At 36.9% G+C, this 25,368-nt stretch overlaps 1 protein-coding gene across 6 annotated transcripts in view; it reads right to left on the bottom strand.

Annotated features, from left to right (window-relative positions):
• The window catches only part of CYLC1 (cylicin 1), a 134,765-nt gene that overhangs the window by 16,436 nt on the left and 92,961 nt on the right, over positions 1-25,368 (bottom strand). For 3 of the 6 annotated variants that reach the window (XR_012026163.1, XR_012026164.1, XM_072815634.1), the window contains exon 5: positions 23,622-25,280. Coding sequence is in view for 4 of the 6 variants with exons in the window: in XM_072815634.1 (XP_072671735.1) it covers positions 23,622-25,280 (1,659 nt within the window). In the remaining 2 variants the exon portion in view is untranslated. Of the gene's footprint in view, positions 1-2,156; positions 2,217-14,638; positions 14,769-23,621; positions 25,281-25,368 lie in introns of those variants that run through there. The other 3 variants (XM_072815632.1, XM_072815631.1, XM_072815633.1) reach the window with 2 other exon arrangements.

A 25,368-nucleotide genomic window follows, 5' to 3' on the forward strand; every position in this document is an offset into this window, starting at 1 on the left:
TATATATTATCTATAGTAAACAATGTTATAAACTGACAAAATTATATAAATAACTCATGAGAAAAATAGAGACTACAAAGGTGATTCTAAAAATGATCAAACCAAAGTGGACAAAGTACATTCTAAAGATATTCAAATTCACTAGTAGTCAGGGAAATGGAAGACAAAGTATCAGTAAAGTATTATGGATTCATTAGAATGGCAAGAGTAAGAGCTATAACATCTATTGCTAACTTGGTTGCAGAGAAGTATGTTTTATTTTAGACTTTAAATAAAAATAACAAAATATCACTCCTCTGTTCTCTGCACCACTCCCCTCTCCCGTGTGTGTGGGAAGGGTGTGGGTGGATGTGTATTTTGAGGTTTAACATGATAAAATGAATAGTAGAATAAAGTAAGGAATGATAAATAGTGGGGCGGGGCAAGATGGCAGAAGAGTAGGGGTCCTCAATTCACCTATCCCCACCAACTTACCTAGATAACTCAAATCATCCTGAAAATCTACAAATTCCACCTGGGATTTAAAGAGAGAACAGCCAGAATGCTACAGAGAGAAGGGTTTTTGCTTCTAGCAATGTAGGAAGGAAGAAAAAAAAAAAAAGAATAAACTGGGGGAGGAGCACCACGAGGAGCCAGGCTAAAACCCGGCAAAAAAAGCCTCCTGGACAGGAAAGTCCAGCCCTGGAGAAGCAGCAAGAACTATAAAAATCCACACCAGATTCTCCCCGGACAGAAAGGTGCTTAGCAGGGAAATCAGGCAGAATCTCAGGAGGGGCAGTGAAGCCTCCAGTTTCCCGGAGTCACTAATAGAGAAAGTGCCCCCGGGGGTAAGCACACCACAAACTGTGGACCAATCTCCTTAAAGGGCTGGAGTGTGCACCTGGCAGGACATCTGGGTGAAGCCCATTGGTCAGGCAGGTGGCTCCGGATGGAGGGGTCTGTGCCCCCTTCCCTGTGGGAGCCACGCCCCCAGGAGCAGGATTCTAGCAGCACAGGCCCCTGGTCCCAGGGTGCCAAGCAGACAAAGCCCATGTTCCTGCACTCCCCCTGGAATGGGTGGATGTGGGGAGGGCACAGGATAGTGAGGACTCTCCAGCCGCTGGGCGCTGTGCAAAATGTGCAAATCAGCACGTATATGTCACCCCAGGAGCATCTAGGTCAGTACAGACTGGGAAACTGCATGAGTTACAAGTGGGGAGCTGACTCCAGAGCTTAAAACCTAGGCCACAGCCATTGTTGATTTTCCAACTAGTTTCACCATGTCCCTGGAGCCCAACAACCAGCAGGGGGTGGGGTTTGGCTGCAAAGGCACACACAGCTGAGAAACAGCACATCAGACCCCTCCCACAGAAGACCAGCCTGAAGAACAGGGGAAAAGCAAGTTTTTGAACAAGCAGCAGTGGAAAGCTTCAGGGGAAGTTGAGGGATTTATAGTATATATAACTACAGGGTACCCCCCCCTTTTTACCCTTTTTCCAGTACAACTAGTTTTTATATCAGACTAATTTTTTTTAATATTTTGTTCTCTTTTTCCACTTTATCTACAATATGTTACCACCTCTTCTTTTTTAAGTTTTTTCTTTTTGACTTAAATACTTCTACAATTACGTGTCTTAGATAAATTTTCCACTTCAAGACTCCCATCAACATATATAATTTTGGGAGGTATACAAGATATGTTTGTTGTTGTTGTTGTTGTTTTTTGTTTTCTCTGACTCATTTTATTCTACAATGGCAGAAGTTAAGATCTTCTAAAATGTGACCAGCATGCACCCAGAACCAAGTGGTATAATGTGCTGGTTCATATTGTGAGATTATATCCTCTCCTCATTCCCATTCTGCCCCCCCCCATTTTATCTTGTTTATATTTTGTGGTCAGTGTTGGAGCTTGCTACAAGAATTGCTGGTTTATATAAATTTGGGACTGAGCATCTTCTAACATACTCAGAAACAAGAAGAGCACCATCTAGGACCACTCAGATAAATCTCAGGTGGAAGTTACATAGGTTGATATTCTTTTTTTTTTATAGGTTGATATTCTTGATTCAGACTGCTCATACAGACAATCTTCATGGAACAACAAAACTAGAAGGAAGAACTCACCACAAAAGAAAGAATCAGAAACAGCACTCTCTGCCACAGAGTTACAGAATTTGGATTACAATTTGATGTCAGAAAGCCAATTCAGAAGCACAATTATAAAGCTGCTGGTAGCTCTGGAAAAAAAGCATAAAATATTCAAGACACTTCATGACTCCAGAATTTAGATCTAATCAGACTGAAGTTAAAAATCAATTAAGAGAAATGCAATCCAAACTGCAGGTCCTAACGACAAAGGTTAACATGGTGGAAGAAAGAGTGAGTGACTTAGAAGACAAGTTGATGGCAAGAAAGGAAGTTGAGTAAAAAAGAGAAAAACAATTAAAAGACCATGAGGAGGGATCCCTGGGTGGCGCAGCGGTTTAGCACCTGCCTTTGGCCCAGGGAGCTATCCTGGAGACCCGGGATCGAATCCCACATCGGGCTCCTGGTGCATGGAGCCTGCTTCTCCCTCTGCCTATGTCTCTGCCTCTCTCTCCCTCTCTCTCTCTCTCTGTGTGACTATCATAAATAAAAAAAAGACCATGAGGAAAGGTTAAGTGAAATAAACGATAGCCTCAGAAGGAAGAATCTATGTATAATTGGGGTTCCAGAAAACAACGAGAAGGCCAGAGGATCAAAAAGCATACTTGAACAAATCATAGCTGAGAACTTTCCTAATTTGGGGGGGGACAGGCATTCAGATCCAGGAGACAGAAAGGTCACCCCCCAAAAAATCAATAAAAACCATTCAATACCTCGACATTTAGTAGTGAAACATGCAAATTACAAATATAAAGAGAAAATCCTTAAAACAGAGAGAGAGAGAGAGACAGAGAGAGAGAAGATTCTTAACTTATATGGGGAGAAATATCAGATTAACAGGAGACCTATCCACATAGAACTGGCAGGCTAGAAAGGGCTGGCAGGATATATGCAGGGTACTAAATGAGAACATGCAGCTAAGAATACTTTATCCAGCAATGCTGTCATTCAGAATAGAAGGAGAGAAAAGGGCTTCCAAGATAGGCAAAAACTGTAAGAATAGGTGACCACCAAACCAACTCTGCAAAAAATGTTAAGGGGGACTCTGGAAAAGAAAGAGGAAGCCTAAAGAAATAATCCAAAAACACAAGAGACTGAACAAGTGATACGATGACACTAAATTCGTATCTTTCAATAGTTACTATGACCAGGAATAGGCTAAATGATTCCATCAAAAGTAGCAGGGTTTCTGACAGAATTAAAGATCAAGACCTATTTTCTGTCTACAAGAGACTCATTTTAGACCTAAGGACACTTGTAGACTAAAAATGATAGGTTGGAGAACCATTTACCATTCAAATAGTCCTCAAAAGAAAGCTGGGGTAGCAATCCTCTTATCAGATTAATTAAAGTTTATCCCAAAGACTGTACTAAGAGATGAAGAAGGACACTATATCATACATAAAGGGTCTATCCAACTAGAAGACCTAATGAATATTTATGCCCCTAATGTGGGACTTGCCAAGTATATTGTTTAATAAGCAAAGTAAAGATATACTTAGATGATAATACACTAAGAGGAGGTGACTTCAACACCGGACTTTCTGCGAATGACAGATCTTCTAAGCACAAAATAACCAAAGAAACAAAGGATTTAAATGATACACTGGACCAAATAGATTTCACACATATATACAGAACTTTTCACACGAACCCAACTAAATACAAATTCTTCTCAAGTGCACATGGAACTTTCTCCAGAATAGACCACATACTGGGTCACAAATCAGGACTCAACCAATACCAAAAGATTGGGATTGTCCCCTGCATATTTTCAGACCACAATGCTTTGAAACTAGAACTCAAACACAAAACCAAATATGGAAGAAATTCAAATACGTGGAGGTTAAAGAGCATCATACTAAAATTGAATAGGTCAACCAGGAAATTAGAGAAGAATTACCAAAAATAAAAAATAAAAAGATTCATGGAAACTAATGAAAATGAAGATACAACCATTCAAAATCTTTGGGACTGAGTAAAAGCACTCCTAAGCGATAAATATATCAGAATACAAACCTGCCTCAGTAACTGGAAAAAATCAAACACAAAAGCAAACCTTTCACCTAAAGGAATGGGAGAAAGAACAGCAAATAAAACCTACACGAAGCAGAAGAGAGATAGTAAAGATTCAAGCAGAATTCAATGAAATAGAGACCAGAAAAACTGTAGAAAGGATCAACAAAACAAGGAGTTGGTTCTTGGAAACAACAAGATAGATAAACCATTTGCCTGCCTTATTAAAAGGAAAATAGACTCAATAAAATTACAAATGAAAGAGGAGAGAACACAACAAATACCAAGGAAATACAAATGATTTTTAAAAAGTATTATGAACAGATATAAACCAATAAATTAGGCAATCTAGAAAAAATAGACCCATTTCTGGAAAACCACAAACCACCAAAACTGGAACAGGAAGAAATAGAAAACCGGAACAGGCCAAAAACCAGGAGGAAATTTAAGCAGTCATCAAAAACCTCCAAAGTCAAAAAAGCCCAGGGTCAGATGGCTTTCCAGGGGAATTATATGAAAAGTTTAAAGAAGAAACAATACCTATTCTACTAAAGCTGTTCTGAAAGATAGAAAGGGATGGAATCCTTCCAAACTCATTTTATGAGGTCAGCATCACATTGATTCCAAAAACAGAAAAAGGTCACACCAAAAAGGAGAATTATAGACCAATATCCCTGATGAACACAGATGCAAAAATTCTCAACAAGATACTAGCCAATAGGATCCAACAATACATTAAGATTATTCACCATGACCAAGTGGGATTTATCTCTGGGATGCAAGGCTGTTCCAACACTCGTAAAGCAATCAATGTGATTGATCATATCAGCAAAATAAAAAACAAGAACCATGTGATCCTCTCAATAGATGCAGAGCAAGCATTTGACAAAATACAGCATCCATTCCTGATCAAAACTCTTCAGAGTGTAGGGATACAGGGAACATTCTTAGGCATCTTAAAAGCCATCTACGAAAAGCCCACAGCAAATATCATTCTCAATGGGGAAGCACTGGGAGCCTTTCCCCTAAGATCAGGAACAAGACAGGGATGTCCACTCTCACCACTGCTGTTCAACATAGTACTAGAAGTCCTAGCCTCAGCAATCAGGCAACAAAGAGAAATAAAAGGCATTCAAATTGGCAAAGAATAAGTCAAACTCTCCCTCTTTGCAGATGACATGATACCCTACATAGAAAACCCAAAAGTCTCCACCCCAAAATTGCTAGAACTCATACAGCAATTCGGTAGCGTGGCAGGATACAAAATCAATGCCCAGAAGTCAGTGGCATTTCTATACACTAACAATGAGACTGAAGAAAGAGAAATTAAGGAGTCAATCCCATTTACAATTGCACCCAAAAGCATAAGATACCTAGGAATAAACCTAACCAGAGAGGTAAAGGATCTATACCCTCAAAACTATAGAACACTTCTGAAAGAAATTGAGGAAGACACAAAGAGATGGAAAAATATTCCATGCTCATGGATTGGCAGAATAATATTGTGAAAATGTCAATGTTACCCAGGGCAATTTACACGTTTAAAGCAATCCCTATCAAAATACCATAGACTTTCTTCAGATAGTTGGAACTAATCATCTTAAGATTTGAGTGGAATAAGAAAACACCCCGAATAGCCAGGGGAATATTAAAAAAGAAAACCATAGGTGGTGGCATCACAATGCCAGATTTCAGGTTGTACTACAAAGCTGTGGTCATCAAGACAGTGTGGTACTGGCACAAAAACAGACACATAGATCAATGGAACAGAATAGAGAATCCAGAAGTGGGCCCTCAACTTTATGGTCAACTAATATTCGACAAAGCAGGGAAGACTGTCCACTGGAAGAAAGACAGTCTCTTCAATAAATGGTTCTGGGAAAATTGGACATCCACATGCAGAAGAATGTAACTGGACCATTCTCTTACACCATACACAAAGATAAACTCAAAATGGGTGAAATATTTAAATGTGAGAGAAGAATCCATCAAAATCCTAGAGGAGAACACAGAAAAACCCTTTTTGAACTTGGCCACTGTAACTTCTTGCAAGATACATCCATGAAGGCAAGAGAAACAAAAGCAAAAAAAATGAATCATTGGGACTTCATCAAGATAAAAAGTTTCTTCACAGCAAAAGAAACAGTCAACAAAACTAAAAGCCAACCTACAGAATGGGAGAAGCTATTTGGAAATGACATATCAGATAAAGGACTAGTATCTAAGATCTATAAAGAACTTATCAGGGATCCCTGGGTGGCGCAGCGGTTTGGCGTCTGCCTTTGGCCCAGGGCGCAATCCTGGAGACCCAGGATCGAATCCCACATCGGGCTCCCGGTGCATGGAGCCTGCTTCTCCCTCTGCCTGTGTCTCTGTGCCTCTCTCTCTCTCTGTGACTATCATAAATAAATAAAAAATAAAAAAAAGAACTTATCAATCTCAAAACCCCAGAAACAAACAATCCAATGATGAAATGGGCAAAAGACATAAACAGAAATTTCACCAAAGAAGACATACACATGGCCAACAAGCACATGAGAAAATGCTGCACAGTACTTGCCATCGGGGAAATACAAATTAGAACTACATGAGATATCACCTCACACCAGTGAGAATGGTGAAAATTAAGAAGACAGGAAACAAAAGATGTTGGAGAGGGTGTGGAAAATGGGGAATCGTCTTGCACTTTTGGTGAGAATGTGAACTGGTACAGACACTCTGGAAAACTGCGTGGAGGTTCCTCAAAGAGATAAAAATAGAGCTACCCCTACGACCTATTAATTACACTACTAGGGATTTACCCCCAAAGATACAGATGCAGTGAAAAGCTGAGACACCTGCATTCCCATTGTTTATAGCAGCAGTCTCCACAAGAGCCAAACTGTGGAAGGAGCTTTGGTGTCCACTGAAAAATGAATGGACAAAGAAGATATGGCATATATACACAATGCAGTATTGCTCAGCCATTAGGAAAAACGAATACCCACCATTTGCTTTGAAGTGGATGGAACTGGAGGGTATTATGCTTAGTCAAGTAAGTCAATAGGAGAAAGACGATCATTACATATGTTCACTCATATGGGGAATATTAAAAATAGTGAATGGGATTATAGGGTAAAGAAGATAAAATGAGTGAGAAAAATCAGAGAGTGTGTCAAAACTTGAGAGACTCCTGACTGTGGGAAATGAACAAGGGGTATTGGAAGGGAAAGTGGGGGGGAGGGATGGTGTGACTGGGTGACAGGCATTGAGCGGGGCACTTAACAGGATGAGCACTGGGTTTTATACTATATGTTGGCAAATCGAACTCCAATACAAATATACATATTAAAAAAGGAATGATAAATAATAAGATGTTGTTAAATTTTAACAGGAGAAAAAATAAGTTGAAATGAATGAGGGTAGAAATGGACGTGGGAAGACAAGGAGAAATAAAATGTTAAAAACTGATATAAGGCAAATCCAGAATATATGGTGTCTTGGAGTATAAAATTATGTATGTGTTTTCATAAATAAGTTGGAACTAAAAGCAACAGCATATATACCAACTTATAGGGATAACCAGGATATTGTCAAGTGTAAGACTAAATTATAAAGTACTACATATTTATGATTTTAGTTTAGTCAAAACAAATTGTCTATCTGCTTACATGTATTGTATGCACAAGGAGATGGTGTAAAAGAAAAATGAACTGGCTTGTAGTACTGGTTACCTCAAGAAGATGGACATGTGAAGAAGTTAGAAGTACAGGAATTAAGATAAAGTCTCAATATTTTTTTTACATATTTTGTATTATTTTAGTTATAATAAATTTGTATTATTTTGTCAGTAAAAATATAAAAGAAAAAAGATCATAAAAAAGAAAAGCAATAAGGAAACATCAATTTTAAACAACACATTATACCAGATAAACTTAACAGATGTATACAAATATTGTAAACAAAAGTAACAAAATATATATAATTCTCATTGGCCCATGAAAAATATTCCAGAATAAATCATAGAGTAACCCATAAAAACAGTCTTAATAATTAAGAAGATTGAAATCATATCAAGCATATTTTCCAACCATAATGATATGTAAATGAATTATTAGAATACAAGTGGAAAAATACATTATGTGGAGACTTAAAAACATGCTACCAGATAACCAATGTCATAGAATAAATCAATAGAGCAATTAAAATATAACAACAAATTAAAATGTAAATGAAATTACCTTAAACTTAGGTGATGTAGAAAAATAATTCTAAGAGAAAAGTTCATTGTAATAAATGCCTGAGTATAAAATAAAATAAAGAAAAGAGGGGTGCTTAGGTGGCTCAGTGGATTAAGCATTGCCTCTTGATTTTGGCTCTGGTCATGATCTCAGGGTTGTGAAATCGAGCCCCATGTCAGGCTCCATACTGAGCATACAGTCTGCTTAATATTCTCTTTCTCAGGGTGCCTGGGTGGGTCAGTTGTTTAAGCATCTGCCTTTAGCTCAGGCCATGATCTAAGGATCTTGGGATTGAGCCCCCCACATCAGGCTCCTTGCTCAGTGGATAACTTGCTCCTCTGTTTCTCTCTCCCCCTACCCTCCACTCGGGTTCTCTCTTGCTCACTCTGTTCTCTCTCTCAAATAAATAAATATTCTTTAAAAAGTCTCCCTCTCCCTTTACCTTCTCCTCTTCTCCTCCTTCTCCTTTTCTTCCTCCTCCTCCTCCTCCTCCTCCTCCTCCTCCTCTGAAGAAGAAGAAGAAGAAGAAGAAGAAGAAGAAGAAGAAAAAGAAAAAATAAATCTCAAATAAATTTTACATGTGAAGAAATCAGAAAAAGAACATATAAAGCAAAGGCAACATCCAGAATGGAAGAAGATATTTACAAAGACTTATCAGATTAAAGGCTAGTATCCAAAATCTATAAAGAACTTATCAAACTCAATACTCAAAAAATCCAGTCAAGAAATGGACAGAAGGCATGAAAAAACATTTCTCTCCAAGACATACAAATGACTAACAGACACATGAAAAAATACACATCACTTGGCATCAGGGAAATACAAATCAAAATCATGATGAGATGCTACTTCACACTAGTCAGAATGCCTAAAATTAACAAGCTAGGAAACAAGATATTTTGGCAAGGATGCGGAAAAAGGGGAACCATCTTACACTATTAGTGGGAATGGAAACTGATGCAGCCACTCTAGAAAACAGTATGGAGGTTCCTCAAAAAGGTAAAAATAAAACTACCCTACAACCCAGCAACTGCAACACTAGGTATTTATCCAAAAGATAAAAGCATAGTGTTTTGAAGGGGCACATGCACTCCCAATGTTCATAGCAGCAATATCCACAACCCAGACTATGGAAAAAGCTCAGATGTCCATTGACAGATGAATAGATAAAGAACAGATGGTATATATAGACAATGGAATATTATTCAGCCATCAAAAAGAATGAACTCTTCCCTTTTATGGTGTCATGTATGAAACTAGAGGGTATTATTCTAAGTTAAATATGTCAGAAAAAGACAAATATCATATGGTTTTACTCATTTGTGGAATTTAAGAAACAAAAGAGATGAACATAGAGGAAGGGGAGGGACAATAAAATAAGATAAAAACAGAGAAGGAGGCAAGCCATAAGAAACTCCTAACTGTAGGAAACAAACTGAGAGTTCCTGGAGCAGAGGTGGGTGGAAGGATGGGGTAATTGCACGATAGGCATTAAAACAGGCATTTGAGGGATGCCTGGGTGGTTCAGCATTTGGATGGCTGCCTTTGGTTCAGGTCATGATCCTGGAATCTGGGATCAAGTCCCACATCAGGCTCCTGGGAAAATCCTGCTTCTCCCTCTGCCTATGTCTCTCCCTCTGTGTGTGTGTGTGTGTGTGTGTGTGTGTGTTTCTCATGAATAAATAAATAAATCGTTAGAAAAATAAAAAAGAAGGGCACTTGGAATATGCAACTGATGAATTACTAAATTCTACCCCTAAAACTAATAATACAATATACATTAACTAAATTGAACTGAAATAATAAAGAATTAAAGCTCAAATTTATTAGAATGAAGACAAATATCAAAGCAGAAATAAATGAGATGGAGACTAAAAAGGTAATAGGAAAAATCAATGAAACAAAGAGCTAGTGGTTTGAAAAGATAAACAAAAGTGATAAACCTCTAGCTAGACTCACCAAGAAAAATATAAAAGTGTGTCAAATAAATAAATTAAAAAATGAAAAAAGTCAGAACACTGTTACAACAGAAATGCAAGGAATCTTAAGAAGCTACTATGAAGAAGAATTTGATAAATCCTGACAACATATAACATTCCAAGACTAAATCAGAAAGAATAGAATATCTGAGAAGACTGATTACTAGTAAGGAGATTGAATGAGTAATCAAAAACCTCCCAATGAATAAAAGTTCAGGATCAGAGGGTTTCCATGGAGAATTTTACCAAACATTTAAAGGAGAACTAATATCAATCCCAAACTCTTCTAAACATATAGAAGAAGTAACATTACTGAACTCGTTTTATAAGGCTAACATTATCCTGATACTAAAACCTCACAAAGATGCCACAAGCAAAGAAAATTACAGGCCAATCCCTGATGAATATAGATAAAAAAATACTCAACAAAATATTATCAAAACTGAAATCAACTATATATTAAAAGGATTCTACAACATGACCAAATAGGACTTATTCCAGGGATGTAGGGATGGTTCAACATCTGAAAATCAATGTTTTACACTACATTAACAAAACAGAGGATAAAAGTCATCTCAATAGATGTGGAAAACACCTGTGAAAAAAGTCAATATTCATTTATGATAACACACTGGGCGTAGGGAGAATGTACCTCAACATGAGAAAGGCCATATAAGACAAACACACAGCTAATATCATATTTAATGGGGAAAACTGGACATTTTCCATCTAAGATTAGGTACAAGCCAAGAATTCTCATTCTCATTACTTTTATGTGACATAGCAAGGGAAGTATTAACCAGAGCAGTTAAGTATGAACAGGAAATTAAAATCATCCAAATCAGACAAAAATAAGGAGGATTAAGAGGTACAAACTTTCATTTACAAAATAAATAAATATTTTTAACTCTTTGAGGAACCTCCACACAGTTTTCCAGAGTGGCTGCACCAGTTCACATTCCCACCAACAGTGTAAGAGGGTTCCCTTTTCTCCGCATCCTCTCCAACATTTGTTGTTTCCTGCCTTGTTAATTTGCCCCATTCTCACTGGTGTGAGGTGGTATCTCATTGTGGTTTTGATTTGTATTTCCCTGATGGCAAGTGATGCAGAGCATTTTCTCATGTGCATGTTGGCCATGTCTATGTCTTCCTACGACCCAGCAATTGCAATGTTGGGGATTTACCCCAAAGATACAAATGCAATGAAACGCCGGGACACCTGCACCCCCATGTTTATAGCAGCAATGGCCACAATAGCCAAACTGTGGAAGGAGCCTCAGTGTCCAACGAAAGATGAATGGATAAAGAAGATGTGGTTTATGTATACAATGGAATATTACTCAGCTATTAGAAATGACAAATACCCACCATTTGCTTCAACGTGGATGGAACTGGAGGGTATTATGCTGAGTGAAGTAAGTCAGTCGGAGAAGGACAAACATTATATGTTCTCATTCATGTGGGGAATATAAATACTAGTGAAAGGGAATATAAGGGAAGGGAGAGGAAATGTGTGGGAAATATCAGAAAGGGAGACAGAACGTAAAGACTGTGAACTCTGGGAAACGAACTAGGGGTGGTAGAAGGGGAGGAGGGCGGGGGGTGGGAGTGATTGGGTGATGGGCACCGGGGGTTATTCTGTATGTTGGTAAATTGAACACCAATAAAAAAAATTATTTAGCAATAGTGATGTATGCTAACTTTGTCCCACTGATACATGTAGATAACAGCCACATCAGTGCAACCAACCCAGAAAATGACCCGAAGATTGGCAGAACAGACTCTCCATTCTCCATTAATCAGAGAGGAGGCCACATAGAAAATGGCTTAACCTGGATACTTTAAAAATAAGCTGGCTCAGCTCTGGGAAAGCCTGGAGGCAATAGGATCCTGAGTTACTGCCTGTAGAGAAATAACATAACAAACAACCCTACTGAGATACAGAATAACAGGAGCAGTTTGAAATCTGCCTGGGGCATAGGGGAAGGAAACTTATTTATTAATTTCAGAACATGCAACAGAGGGGCAGGAATATTACGAGACTTATCTGAAAACAAGAGTTGGAAGGCTCCATTTTCCCCTGTACCCATAGCCTAGATGCCCAGACACCTTCAGGAACAAGTGCAAATACTATGCACACACACTTTGCTAACACTACACACTCCATCCCTGTGTTCTCTTGTACATCTGCCCCATCTAAACCACCTGACTTAGAGTATCTACAAAGTGGCTCTAACCAGGTCTCATCCTGCAAGCAGCCCTAGTAGGGAAGAACAGCTAGCTGCAAAACATATACCATTTGCTTCAGCATTATCCTGAAAACTTACCCCATCCAACCCATCCCTCTTGGCAGGAGTCTCTACAAAGTGGTGCCTACTGTGTCTCATTTTGCAAGAAGCTGCAATAGTGACCAACAACATTCCAAAGTGACTTTTGTCTTAAGGATAGGAGAAAGTAGCCACATACACCAGTTCTACTGCAGCCACTACAGTGGGCTGGGGCAAACATCTGATCTGATTGCTAGCCCTGGCAACCAAGAAAATCTCATAGGGGAAGCTCAAGGAGAGAGCTCTGTAGTTCAAGGTCATTGCAACCCCCACAAGTGAAACTGGAGTCAACAGTCTGGTCTGACTATAAGCCCTGTTCACCAACTAAACTTTCTCAGGGGAAAATACAGGAAGAACAACCTGCAGTTCAGTGCGACCACAGCCCTGCCTGGCAAATGGGCTGAGGGCTGATACAGAGTCTGATCTAATTGCAAGCCAAAAGCAGCCTCAGACTTGTCCTTAACAGGACAAGGATCAAAACTTCTGACTACAAGGGGGTCATTGTATCTGACTAAACTGAAAGTAAAAATGGCTCAACCACAATAGTAAGGTGCACACAACACACATTAGAGACATCACTGAATGGCCTGGTTCTGGTGAAAAGGAGACTTTGCATTACAGGGCACTACAGGAGGACTTTTCTTCATAACATCACTACTTTTAAATTCAGGAGATATAGCTGACTTTCCTAATACATAGAAAAAAGCACATAAAAAAAGAAAAAAATAAACAAACACAGAGAGTTAGACAAAATTAAGAAACAGAGAAATATATCTCAACTGAAAGACCAGGACAAAATTAGAGAAAAAAAAAAAGCTAAATGAAATGGAAATAAGCAATAGGCCTGAGGGAATTCAAGTTAATGATCCTAAAGATACTGGATTTCAGAAAAGAGTGGAGGATCTCAGTGAAACTTAAAAAAAAAAAAGATAGGGAAAAGTAAAAGTAACCAATCAGAGATGACGAACTCAATAACTGAAATTTAAATATACACTAGAGGGGGAAAATGTAGTACACAGGAAGCAGAAGAATAGATTAATGGAAAGTAACTAAGCTGAACAGTAAAAATAAATAGGAAGGAAGGAAGGAAGGAAGGAAGGAAGGAAGGAAGGAAGGAAGGAAGGAAAGAAGGAAGGAAGGAAAAACCGAGCATACGGTAAGAAAGCTCAGTGAAATCATCAAGCTTAATAACATATGCATTATAGAAATTTCAAAAGGAGAAGAGGAAAAAACAGGCAGAATTTTTTTGAAGAAATAATAGCTGAAAAATTACTGAATCTGGGGAAGAATATATAAATCCACATCCAGGAAGTGCAGATAGCCCTGAACAAAATCAACCCACAGTTGTCCACATCAAGACACATAATGATTAAATGGCAAAAAGCAGTGATAAGAGATAATTTTAAAAGGAACAAGAGAAAAAAATTCAGTTAAGTACAAGGGAAACCACATAAAACTGTCAGCCGATTTCTCAGCAGAAACTGTGCAAACCTTAAGAGTTGTATGATACATTCAAAGTGCTGATGGGAGAAGACCTACAGGCAAGAATGCTCTATTGAACAGGGCCATCATTCAGAATAGAAGAAGATATAGTTTCTCAAACAGATTGAAGTTAAGTAAATTCAAGATATGTTTTTTTTATGATAGTCACACACACAGAGAGAGAGAGAGAGAGAGAGAGAGAGAGAGAGAGAGGCAGAGACATAGGCAGAGGGAGAAGCAGGCTCCATGCACCGGGAGCCCGACGTGGGATTCGATCCCGGGTCTCCAGGATCGTGCCCTGGGCCAAAGGCAGGCGCCAAACCGCTGCGCCACCCAGGGATCCCCTTCAAGATATGTTAAAGCAAATCCTTGACTAGAAAGAAAAGGCCATATCAAGAGTAAGAAAAACACAAAATTAAAAAAAATCAGGTTAAATACAAAAATAATAGAAGCAGTAGATAAGTCACTTATAAAACCAATATGAGGACACCTGTGTGGCTCAGTGGTTGAGTGTCTGCCTTTGGCCCAGGGTATGGTCCTGGAGTCCTGGGATTGAGTCTTGCATCAAGCTTCCTGCATGGATCCTGCTTCTCTCTCTGCCTGTGTCTCTGCCTCTCCCTCTGTATCTCATGAATAAATAAATAAGATCTTTTTAAAAAAATAAAACCAATATGAAGGTTAAATCACAAAACAGTAAAATCAATTATATGTATAAAATTTGTCATAGGCTTCATAAAATGAAAGATTGTAAAGTAGCACATGATATACATAAAACATAAGGGGAAGTAAAATTTTAGTGCTTTTAGAATGGGTTCAAACTTAAACAACCATCAACTTAATATAAAATCTGTATCCATAGGATATTATATATCAGCCTAACAGTAACCATAAATTAAAAACCTGTAAGAGATACGAAAGAGAGAGAGAGAGAGAGAGAGGATAGAGAGAAGTATCCAAGCATATCACTGAAGAAAACAAACAAACCACAAGGAAAGAAAGCTAGAACAGGAAGGAACAGAGAACTACAAAAACAGTCATGAAAGAAGTAACAAAATGGCAAAAAGTGAATACCTATCAATAATTAATTTGAATGTTAATGGACTAAGTGTTCTAATGCAAACACATATGGTAACTGAGTGGATAAAAAAGCAAGATCAATGCATATGCTGCCTACAAGAGATTTACTTCAGACTGGAAAACACATTCATATTGAAAGTGAAAGGATGAGAGTTAAGATGTTGGAGTAGTAAAGAGATCCTATACTTGCCTCATCCATCAAAAACAGCTAAATAAATATCAAATAATTCTGAACACTTAAGAAATTGTTCTGAGGCCTGAGAACAAACTATATCTAGAGGGAGAAAAAAGGCTAAATCATGGAAGGTAGAAGCTGCAGAGAGTTAATTTTGGAAAGATAATAATTGTGGGTGTTGTTGGGGGCAGGAATCCCTGATCATGAAAAGAGTGAGAGAGAAATAAAGAGAGAGAGAGAGAGAGAGAGAGAGAGCAGCATTCAGGAGATTGCACAAGAAAAACTCTTCTTCTAAACCATTGATTGGGAAAAGAAGAAGCACTGATCATCATAAGATTTTGCAAGCATGGGAGCTCAAAGTCTGAAATTTTAGAAATCCAAGTCATCACCAGGATCATATATGGCAGGCTTCCTCCTGTGGGGAAGTAGGGCAGAGATCCTGTAGCAGATAGCATGGTCTGAGGATCTCATGTGTCACAACGGGAGAAATAGTTTGCCTACTTGAAGTGCATTTGGGAGAAGTGCAAAAGTCCATTTTTGTTCCCCAACCAGGGAACAAAAGATATAGGCAGGAGCCATTGAGTGACCATGTTAATTAGCATAGCAGCAGAGGTACCTGCTGAAGGCAGTTAACCTGGAAGCCAGTTTTGGGCTGTATTTTACCATAAACTCCCAGCCCTTGCATGATCATGTGACTGCTTTTCTGGGACAAACCTGCACCAGCAACAGCACAGGGAGACCTTCCCCCAGAATATCAGCAAGTGTCTATACCACTCAAGGTCTCTAAAATTTGGAATTTTTGAAACCAAGCTGTGCACCTGAAATAAATCATAGGAGCTTTGCACCACCAGACAGGCAGATGACACAGAGACAGGGTGAAAGGAAGAATCTTACAGAAGCCTGTGGCACAAGAAGGGAGATTGTATGCTCTTCTGTGAGGGCTTCCTGAACAGCTGCAGCTTGAACTTCCCTATGTGGGGACAAAACAACAAGATGATACAATTACCCCTGCCCCACTCATCAGCACTGATAGACTTCAGTGAGCAGCACTGTGGCCCCCAGGGGAGGCTGGTGCCACTTAAGAAACCCCCACCTCACTGATTCTTGCAGGTGTATCTTTACTAGGGCAAGTTAGCTTGAGAACAGAGCATTATGCCCCTCCCTCAGAAGATAAGCATAAACCACCACATGCACCAAGTCTACTGATCATAGAGTGCTGCAAAGCTTCAGCTCTAGTGGAAATAGGGGCAGGCTTATTTTAACAAACAGACAAAAATATATTTAAGATACCACACACTGGGCAAGGTCCAAACAATCTCCACTCCTGGCAAGGAGAAACTCTGCAGAGGATTGACCTGAGGGAAAGAGAAACCAAACCAAAACAACAGAATGCATACTCTGAAAGACTTTCTGATGTGCTAAGCCCTGGACTCTATAGGACCTCTTCTCAATATAGCTATAAGTCTCAGGAGCAGGAAATTTAACAGGCTTTCCTAATACACACACACACTCACACACACACACTGATCTAGACGAAATGACATGATGGAGGAATTCACCCCAAAAGAATGAAGGTGGAGAGGTTATGGCCAGGGATCTAATCAAAACATATATAAGTAATATACCAACACCAGATTTTAAACGACAATCCTAAGGATACAGCCTGGGCTTGAGAAAAGGAGAAAATATAAGAGAATACCTTTCTGCAAAGATAAAAGAATGAATGAATAGTCAGATTGAAATTTTAAAAATTCTATAACCAAGATGCAAAACTGACTGGATATAATAACAATAAGGATGAATGAAGCAGAGAAATGAATCAGTGACATAGAAGATAAAATTATGGAAAATAATAAAGCTGAAAGAAAGAGGGAAAGAAAAGTAGTAGATCAGGAATGTAAACTTCAGGAACTCAGTGACACCAAAAGTATAACATTCATATTATAGGGGGTCTCAGAACAAGAAGAGAGGGAAAATGGGCAGCAGTTTTATTTGAGCAAATAATACTGGAAAGCTTCCCTAATCTGGGGAAGGAAATAGACATCCAAATCCAGAAGGCAGAGAGAACCCCCATCAAATTCAATAAAAACAGGCCAACACCAAGATATATTGTAGTAAAATGTTGGAATACAGAGATAAGGAAAGAATCCTGAAAACAACAAGAGAAAAGAAACCCCTAATGTACAAAGGAATACAAATCAGATGTGCAGCAGATCTTTCCACAGAAATGTGACAGGCCAGAAGAGAGTAGCATGATGTATTCAATGTGTAAAATGGGAAAAATATGCACCAAGAATAGTTTATCAATCAAGGGTATCATTCAAAATACAAGGAAAGACAGTTTCCCAGACAAACAAAAACTAAAGGATTTTGTGAATGCTAAATCAGCTCTGCATTAAATATTGAAAAGGAACATTTGAGTAGGAAAGAAAGAACAAAAGCAACAAATATTAGAAAAGAACAGAGAAAATCTTCAGAATCACTATAGTCAGTGTAATAAACAAAATGACACTAAATTCTTAACTATCAATAATCACTCTAAAATATAAGTGGATTAAATGCTCCAATGAAAAGATATAGGGTATCAGAATGGAATAAAAAGAGACAAAAAGACACATATATATGCTAAGAGACTCGTTTGAGACTTAATATCACCTATAGATTAAATATAAGGTGATGGAGAGCCATCCTTTATGTTAAGGGACATCAAAATGAAGCCAAGTAACCATTCAAAAAACAAACTATATTTTAAAACAGACTCTAACAAGTGATTAAGAAGGGCACTGTATCATAATAAAGGAGTCCATCTAACAAGAATATCAACTGTAAATATTTATGCCCCCAACTACTTCAGAGTATATATATATATAGTGTATATATATATATATATATATATATATATATATATATATATTATAGTCAATTAATAACAAACATGAAGGACAGCCTGGGTGGCTCAGCAGGTTAGTGCTACCATCAGCCCAGGGCGTGATCCTGGAGTCCTGGGGTCGAGTCCCATGTCAGGCACCCTGCGTGGAGCCTGCTTCTCCCTCTCCCTGTGTCTCTACCTCTGTGTGTGTGTGTGTATGAATAAATAAATAAAATATTTTAAATTTTTTAAAAAAATAACAAACATGAAGAAACTCATTGATTATAATACAATAATAATAGAGGATTTTATCACCCCACATGCAGCAAGGGATAGATCATCTAAGCAGAAGATCAACGAGGAAACAAGGGCTCTGAATGACACATTGGACCAGATGGACTTCACAGAAATATTTAGAGTATTTCATCCTGAAGCAGTAGAATACATATTCTTCTTCAGTGCACATAGAACTTTCTCCAAAATAGAACACATACTGGGTCAAAAATACGTCCTCAACAGTAGAAAAAGATTGAGATCATACCATACATATTTCCTGACCACAGCACTATGTACCTTGAAGTAAAACACAGGACAAAATTTGGAAAGAACACAAATACATGAAAGTTAAAGAACATCCTACTAAAGAATTAATGGGTAAACCAGGAAACTAAAGAAGGAATAAAAAGTACATTAAAGCAAACGAAAATGAAAACACAACCTTTGGGATGCAGCAAATATAACCATAAGAGGAAAGTATATAGCAATACAGGTCTACATCAAGAAAGAAGAAATATCTCAATTTTGCAATCTAACCTAAAAACTGAAAGGAGCTAGACCAACAACAATTGAGGACTACAGCCAGCAGAAGAAGGACAATGATAAAAATCAGAGAAGAAATAAATTATATGCAAACAAACAAAAACAGTACACCAAATCAATGAAACTAAGATCTGGTTCTTTGAAAGAATTAATAAAATTGAAAAACTCCTAGAGAGACTTATTAAAAAGAAAAGAGAAAGTATCAAAATAAATAGAATTAAAAAAAAATAAATAGAATCATGATTGAAAGATGAGAGATCACAACATCACAGAACAATGAATGGGTCAGCCAGGAAATCAAAGAACAAATACAAATTAGTGGAGACAAATGAGAATGGTGACACAATGTTACAAAATCTTTGGGATGTAGCAAAAGCTCTTCTAAGAGGGAAAATTATAATACCACAGGCATCCCTCAAGAAAATTATAATACCACAGGCATCCCTCAAGGGTATTATAATTTCAAGAAGTAAGAAAAATCTAAAGTAAAAAACCTAGCCTTACATTTAAAGGAACAAAGCCCAAAGTCAGTAGAAGTTCATAAATAATAAAGATTAGAGGAGACATAAGTGACATATAGACTAAAAAAATGTAACAGATCAATGAAACTAGGAGCTGGTATTTGAAAATGATAAACTTTTAGCTAGACTCATAAAAAAGAGGATTCCCATATCTATAGTCACAAATGAATGAGTATAAGTAACAATGGATATCACCAAAGATTATACAAGAATGTTATGGAAAATTATAAGTCAACATATTTGATGACTCAGAAAAATAAGGATAAATTCCTATAAACATATAACCTTTGAAAAGTGAATCAGGAAGCAAGAGAAAATTTGAGCAAACCAATTACTATTAATGAAATTGAATCAGTAATTTAAAAAATCCCAAAAAGAAAAGTCCAGGACCAGATGGTTTCACAGGTGAATTCTACAAATATTTATAGAAGACATAATATCTATTCTTTTTAAACTATTTCAAAAACAGAGGAGGATGGAAAGACTCCAAAATCATTCTAGGAGCCCAGCACTATCTTAATATCAAACCCAGATAAAGAAAATATAAAAAATGAAAACTGCAGTTTAATATATCTGATGAACATAAATGCAATAATCTTCAACAAAATTTTAGCAAACCAAATCCAACAACACATTTAAAACAACATTTAGCACAATCAAGTGAGATTTATTCCTGTGATGGAAGTATGGTTCAATATTCATTAATCAACCAATGTAATACACCATATTAGCAAAATAAAGTATAAAAACCATAAAATCATTTCAATAAAAGCAAAGTAAGGATCTGAAATCCATTCATGAAAAAATATTCTCAAAAAAAAAAAACAGATTCAGAGGGAATAAACCTCAACATTATAAGGGCCAGTATGAAAATCATCATACTCAATGGAGAAAAACAGAACTTCTCTTCTAAGATCAGGAACAAAACAAGATGTCCACTCTCACCACTGTTATACAACATAATACTGAAAATCCTAACCATAACAATCAGACAAGAAAAATAAATGCAAGGCAACCGAATTGGTAATGAAGAACACATTTCCATATTTGTAGATGACATGAAACTGCATATAAAATATCCTAATGATGTTACCAAAAACCTACTAGAACTAATAAATGATTTGCAGTATACAGAATTAATATCCAGAAATACATTGCATTTCTATACACTAATAACAAAGTAGAAGAAAAATTAAGAAAAAAAATCCCATTTATATTGCACCAAAAATAATTAAATTCCTCAGAAAAAACTTCACGAAAGTGGTAAAGTACTTGTCCTCCAAAAAGTTTAAAATACTAATGAAAGAATTTGAAGATGACACAAACAAAAGCAAGAATATTCTATGCTCATGAATCACAAGAACAAATGTTGTTTAAATGTCTATACTACCCAAAGCATTCTTTTTTATTTTTTTTAAAGATTTTTATTTATTTATTCATGACAGACACACAGAGAGAGAGAGAGGCAGAGACACAGGCAGAGGGAGAAGCAGGCTCCATGTAGGGAGCCCAACGTGGGACTGGATCCTGGGTCTCCAAGATCACACCCCGGGCAGAAGGCAGCGCTAAACTGCTGAGCCCCTGGGGCTGCCCTACCCAAAGCATTCTACACAGTTAATTCAATCCCTATCAAAATCCCAGTAGCATTTTTCACAGAATTAGAACAAAGAACCCTAATATTTGTATGGAACCACAAAAGATCCTAAATAGCTAAAGCAGTCATGAGAAAGAACAACAAAGCTGGAGGTATCACAATCTTAGATTTCAAGGTATGCTACAAAGCTGTAGTTATCAAAATAGTGTTATACTGGCATAAGGATAGACACATAGATCAATGGAAGAGAATAGAAAGCCCAGAAATAAACCCAGGATTATATGGTCAATTAATCTAGAACAAAAGAAAGAAGAATATAGTGGGAAAAAGTCTCTTCAATAAATAGTGTGGAGAAAACTAAACAGCTACATGCAAAAAAAATAAATAAAATTGTACCACTTTCTTACACCATACACACACAAAAAAAATTCAAAATGGATTAAAGGCTTAAATGTGAAACCTGAATCTATAAATTTCCTGGAAGAACTTATAAGGAGTAATCTCCTTGACATCAGTCATAGAAACATTTTTTCTAGATATGTCTCCTTTGACAATGAAAACAATAGCAAATTTAAATAATTGGTACTATACAAAAACATAAAAGTTTTGCACAAAGAAGGGAAACATGAACAAAACAAAAATATATACCCTAAAAAATGAGGGAAGATATTTTTAAATTGTGCAAGAGCAGGACCTGAGAGGGTAAGAGAAACAAGAAGAACAGGAACATGCATAAATGGCCACAGATTTATTTGTGTGGCAAAAGCCAATTATTCCTGCCATTGTTCTGTACTGAAAACAGTACATGTTGAAAACAGCAATGATGGTGGATATCCACGCCTGCTGAGGTCAGTTCTCCATCCTCTGAAGCCCCCTAGTTAATGCTTCTCTGAGACCCATGCCTATAGTTACATACACAGTTCCCTGCTGCCCCTCAAGTGATTGGTTTCTTGAGTTGTTTTTCCTTCCTTGCTTCTGCATACTTTACATTGTATTATAATAAGACTGAAAACCAACCTAGACTCAGGGCTTCACCTTGGTGCCTGTATTTCTTGGTAGTGCCTGACAGTGTAGCCTCTTTGAGTCTCTCTTTTTCCCAAGATGTTGGACTCTGAGTAATCATTTCATCTCTCATTGGAACACACCATGTGGCAGCAAATCATATATCTGATAAAGAGTTAATATTCAAAATATGTAAACAATTTACACAACTCAAGATAAAAAAGTAATCCAGTTAAAATGAATGAGCAGAAGAGATGCACAGACATTTTCCAAGGAAGACCTATAGATGATGAAAAGAAACATATAAAGATGCTCAACATCACTAATTCTCAGGGAAATGCAAATCAAAATAACAATGAGATATCACCTGTCAAAATGGCTAAAATCAAAAAGGTAATTGAATTTAAATAAGTAAGTAAGTAAATAAATAAATAAATAAGATAAAGCTAAGGAGTAAGCACACACAAAAAGATAAATAACAAATTGTGGTGAATATGTGGAGAAAAAGCTATATATATATATATATATATATATATATATATATATATAGCTCATATATATATATATATATATATAGCTCATATATATATATGAGAGAGAAATGGAGATCTATACATAAAATTTTATTGTAAACCAAGGATAGAAAAACTTGGAATAAAATGTAAAGAGAGATCCTCACAAGACTAGAAGAGGAACTAGAAGCCCTTTGAGAGGAAATAAGCATATGAGAATGGGAAGGAAGAGGAGAAAGGGAGGGATTCAATTAATAAGAGAAGCTCAAAGTTAAGACTTAGCAATATCTATGGAAGCTCTGAATTTAGCACAACACAGAGGGTCAGTCCTATTGACAATAAACACTGTGTGAAATGAGAGGACATATAAGTAATGCCTGGAAAGCATGCAAATAAATTACATCCTAGCCAAAGATCAGAGAGAGTCAGCAAGGGTGGAGAATATGGGGAACAGGAGCCCCTACATTAAATTGAGATGTCTACTTAAGCTTCTGTTACAGCCAGATTTTGGAGGAAGGAGGATGGGAGGAAATCTGGAGAAAATAAAATTAAGAAATGTCTTTCTATCTCATTAAGATCTTCCCCTGTAGAAGTTTTAGTCAGTTTTCATTTTTTATTTCTTAAGAATATAACAGTAAATCACCCTTGTAATAGTATTCTCTTTATAAATAATTTTAAATTTTTAAGTCACAAGTTAGTTTTATGTCAATCTAAATATTATTCTTTTTGACAATTAGTTTCAACTCTTTTGAGTCCTTTTGTAGTATTCTTGCTTATCTGTTAGTCCCTAACTTATCAACATTCCAGTAAAATTAAACTACTCTTAAGGAAAATATAAATTAAACCATTAAAAATAGTTTTCATTTTAGGCCATTTTTTCTAAAATAAAATACAATAAACATACCAAAGGAGCATATCTTGGTTTTAGAGGCTCAGGAGGCATCTTGCACCGACAGAGACGTTTGATCTTGGGTGATGGTAGTAAAGGCTCACAAGGAGGTAGTGGTGGTTTTTCTCTTAATGGGGGGACTCTACCTGTACCTGTTTTTTCCCCCTTTTCTTTGAATGTAGTCTTTTTGGATGACATTTTGAATTCTCTCTTTAGTTCCAGTGTTTCCTTCTTTGAATCTGCAGATGTGGCATCAAGTTTATATAGTGACTCTTCAGATTCAGCATCTGAACTTTTGAATGTCTCAGGCTTCTTTGAGTCTCTCTTGGAATATTCATCATATTCTGCATCAGTAGACTCTTGTTTCTTGGCATCTTTCTTTGAACCTTTCTTAATTTTCTTTGATTCATACTTATCCTTTGACTCCCAATCCGATTCAGTTTCAGTAGACTCTTCAGATTTCATTGCAGATTTATTTTTGTCTTTTTTTGAAATTCTCTTATCCTTTTTTTCATCTTGTTTACCCTTTTCTGAATTCCATTCAGATTCAGAATCAGCATCAGTGGACACTTCATCCTTCTTGGCATCCTTTTTCTTCTCATCTTTTTTTGAATCTATCTTATCCTTCTTTTCATCTTTCTTCCAATTCGTTGTCTCCAATTCAGACTCAGATTCAGCATCAGTAGACATTTCATCCTTCTTTGTATCCTTTTTCTTGTCATTTTTCTTTGAATCTTTCTTAGCCTTCTTTGACTGTTTCTTTGAATCCTTTGAGTCTGCTGATTCTGCATCAGTAGTCTCTGTGTCTTTTTTTGCATCCCTTTTCTTGTCACTTTTCTTTGAGTCTTTTTTAGCTTTCTTTGGCTCTTTCTTTGCATCCTTTGAGTCTACAGATTCTGCATCAGTAGACTCTGTGTCTTTCTTTGAATCCTTCTTGTCTTTCTTTGTACCTTTCTTGTCTTTCTTTACATCTTTCTTTGCATCTTTTGAGTCTACAGATTCAGCATCAGAGCCCTTTGCATCCTTTTTTGTGTCCTTCTTTGAAGGCTTCTTTGAATTATTCTGAGAGTAATTCTTTAACCACATATCAAGTTTCATGGATTCAGCACCAGACTCCTCTAAATAGAGTATTAAATCCATATTTGAACTATTTTTTGAACAAGTCTGAGATTTGGCATCAGAATTGTTCTGTGAATCCTTAGAATCCTTCTTTGCACATATGAAATCATTATCTGTCTCCTTGGAATTCTTTGACTCTCTCTTATCTTTTTTTGGATACATTGATATTGCCTCAAAATCATTGGATTCTGGGTTTATTTCTAATTTGGACTTTGACTTCTTAGATAGTTCACATGATAATTTTGATGGAGTTTTAACTGCTTTATTTCCTTTTCTAGGTTTCTCATCATTTACTGTTTTAGAATCTGTAGTTGTGTCATGTGGGCTTTTGTTTTCCTTGGCATTTCTCTGTAAAGTTCCTCCTTTTTTGTCATCTCTGGACTTCTTAGATTCTCCATTTTCAGGATAAGCTTTAAGAGTATAAGGATTTCTGAACTGAGCCTGTCTCCTAACTGTTAAGTAAACAGATGGCCTTTGGGAAATTTTTTTTGAAGAATGCCTTATCCTTATATGAGCTGGCTTCTGAATTTCCTCTAATTTTCTTTTTTCATGTCTCTGAAAAGATTAGTTAGAATAATGATAAACATTTTAAATAAGTTATATTTTTTATACTGAAACATGAAAATTGTCTAGCTTTTCATTA

This window comes from Canis lupus, chromosome X (genome assembly GCF_048164855.1).
Source record: "Canis lupus baileyi chromosome X, mCanLup2.hap1, whole genome shotgun sequence".
Taxonomy (NCBI): Eukaryota; Metazoa; Chordata; class Mammalia; order Carnivora; family Canidae; genus Canis; species Canis lupus.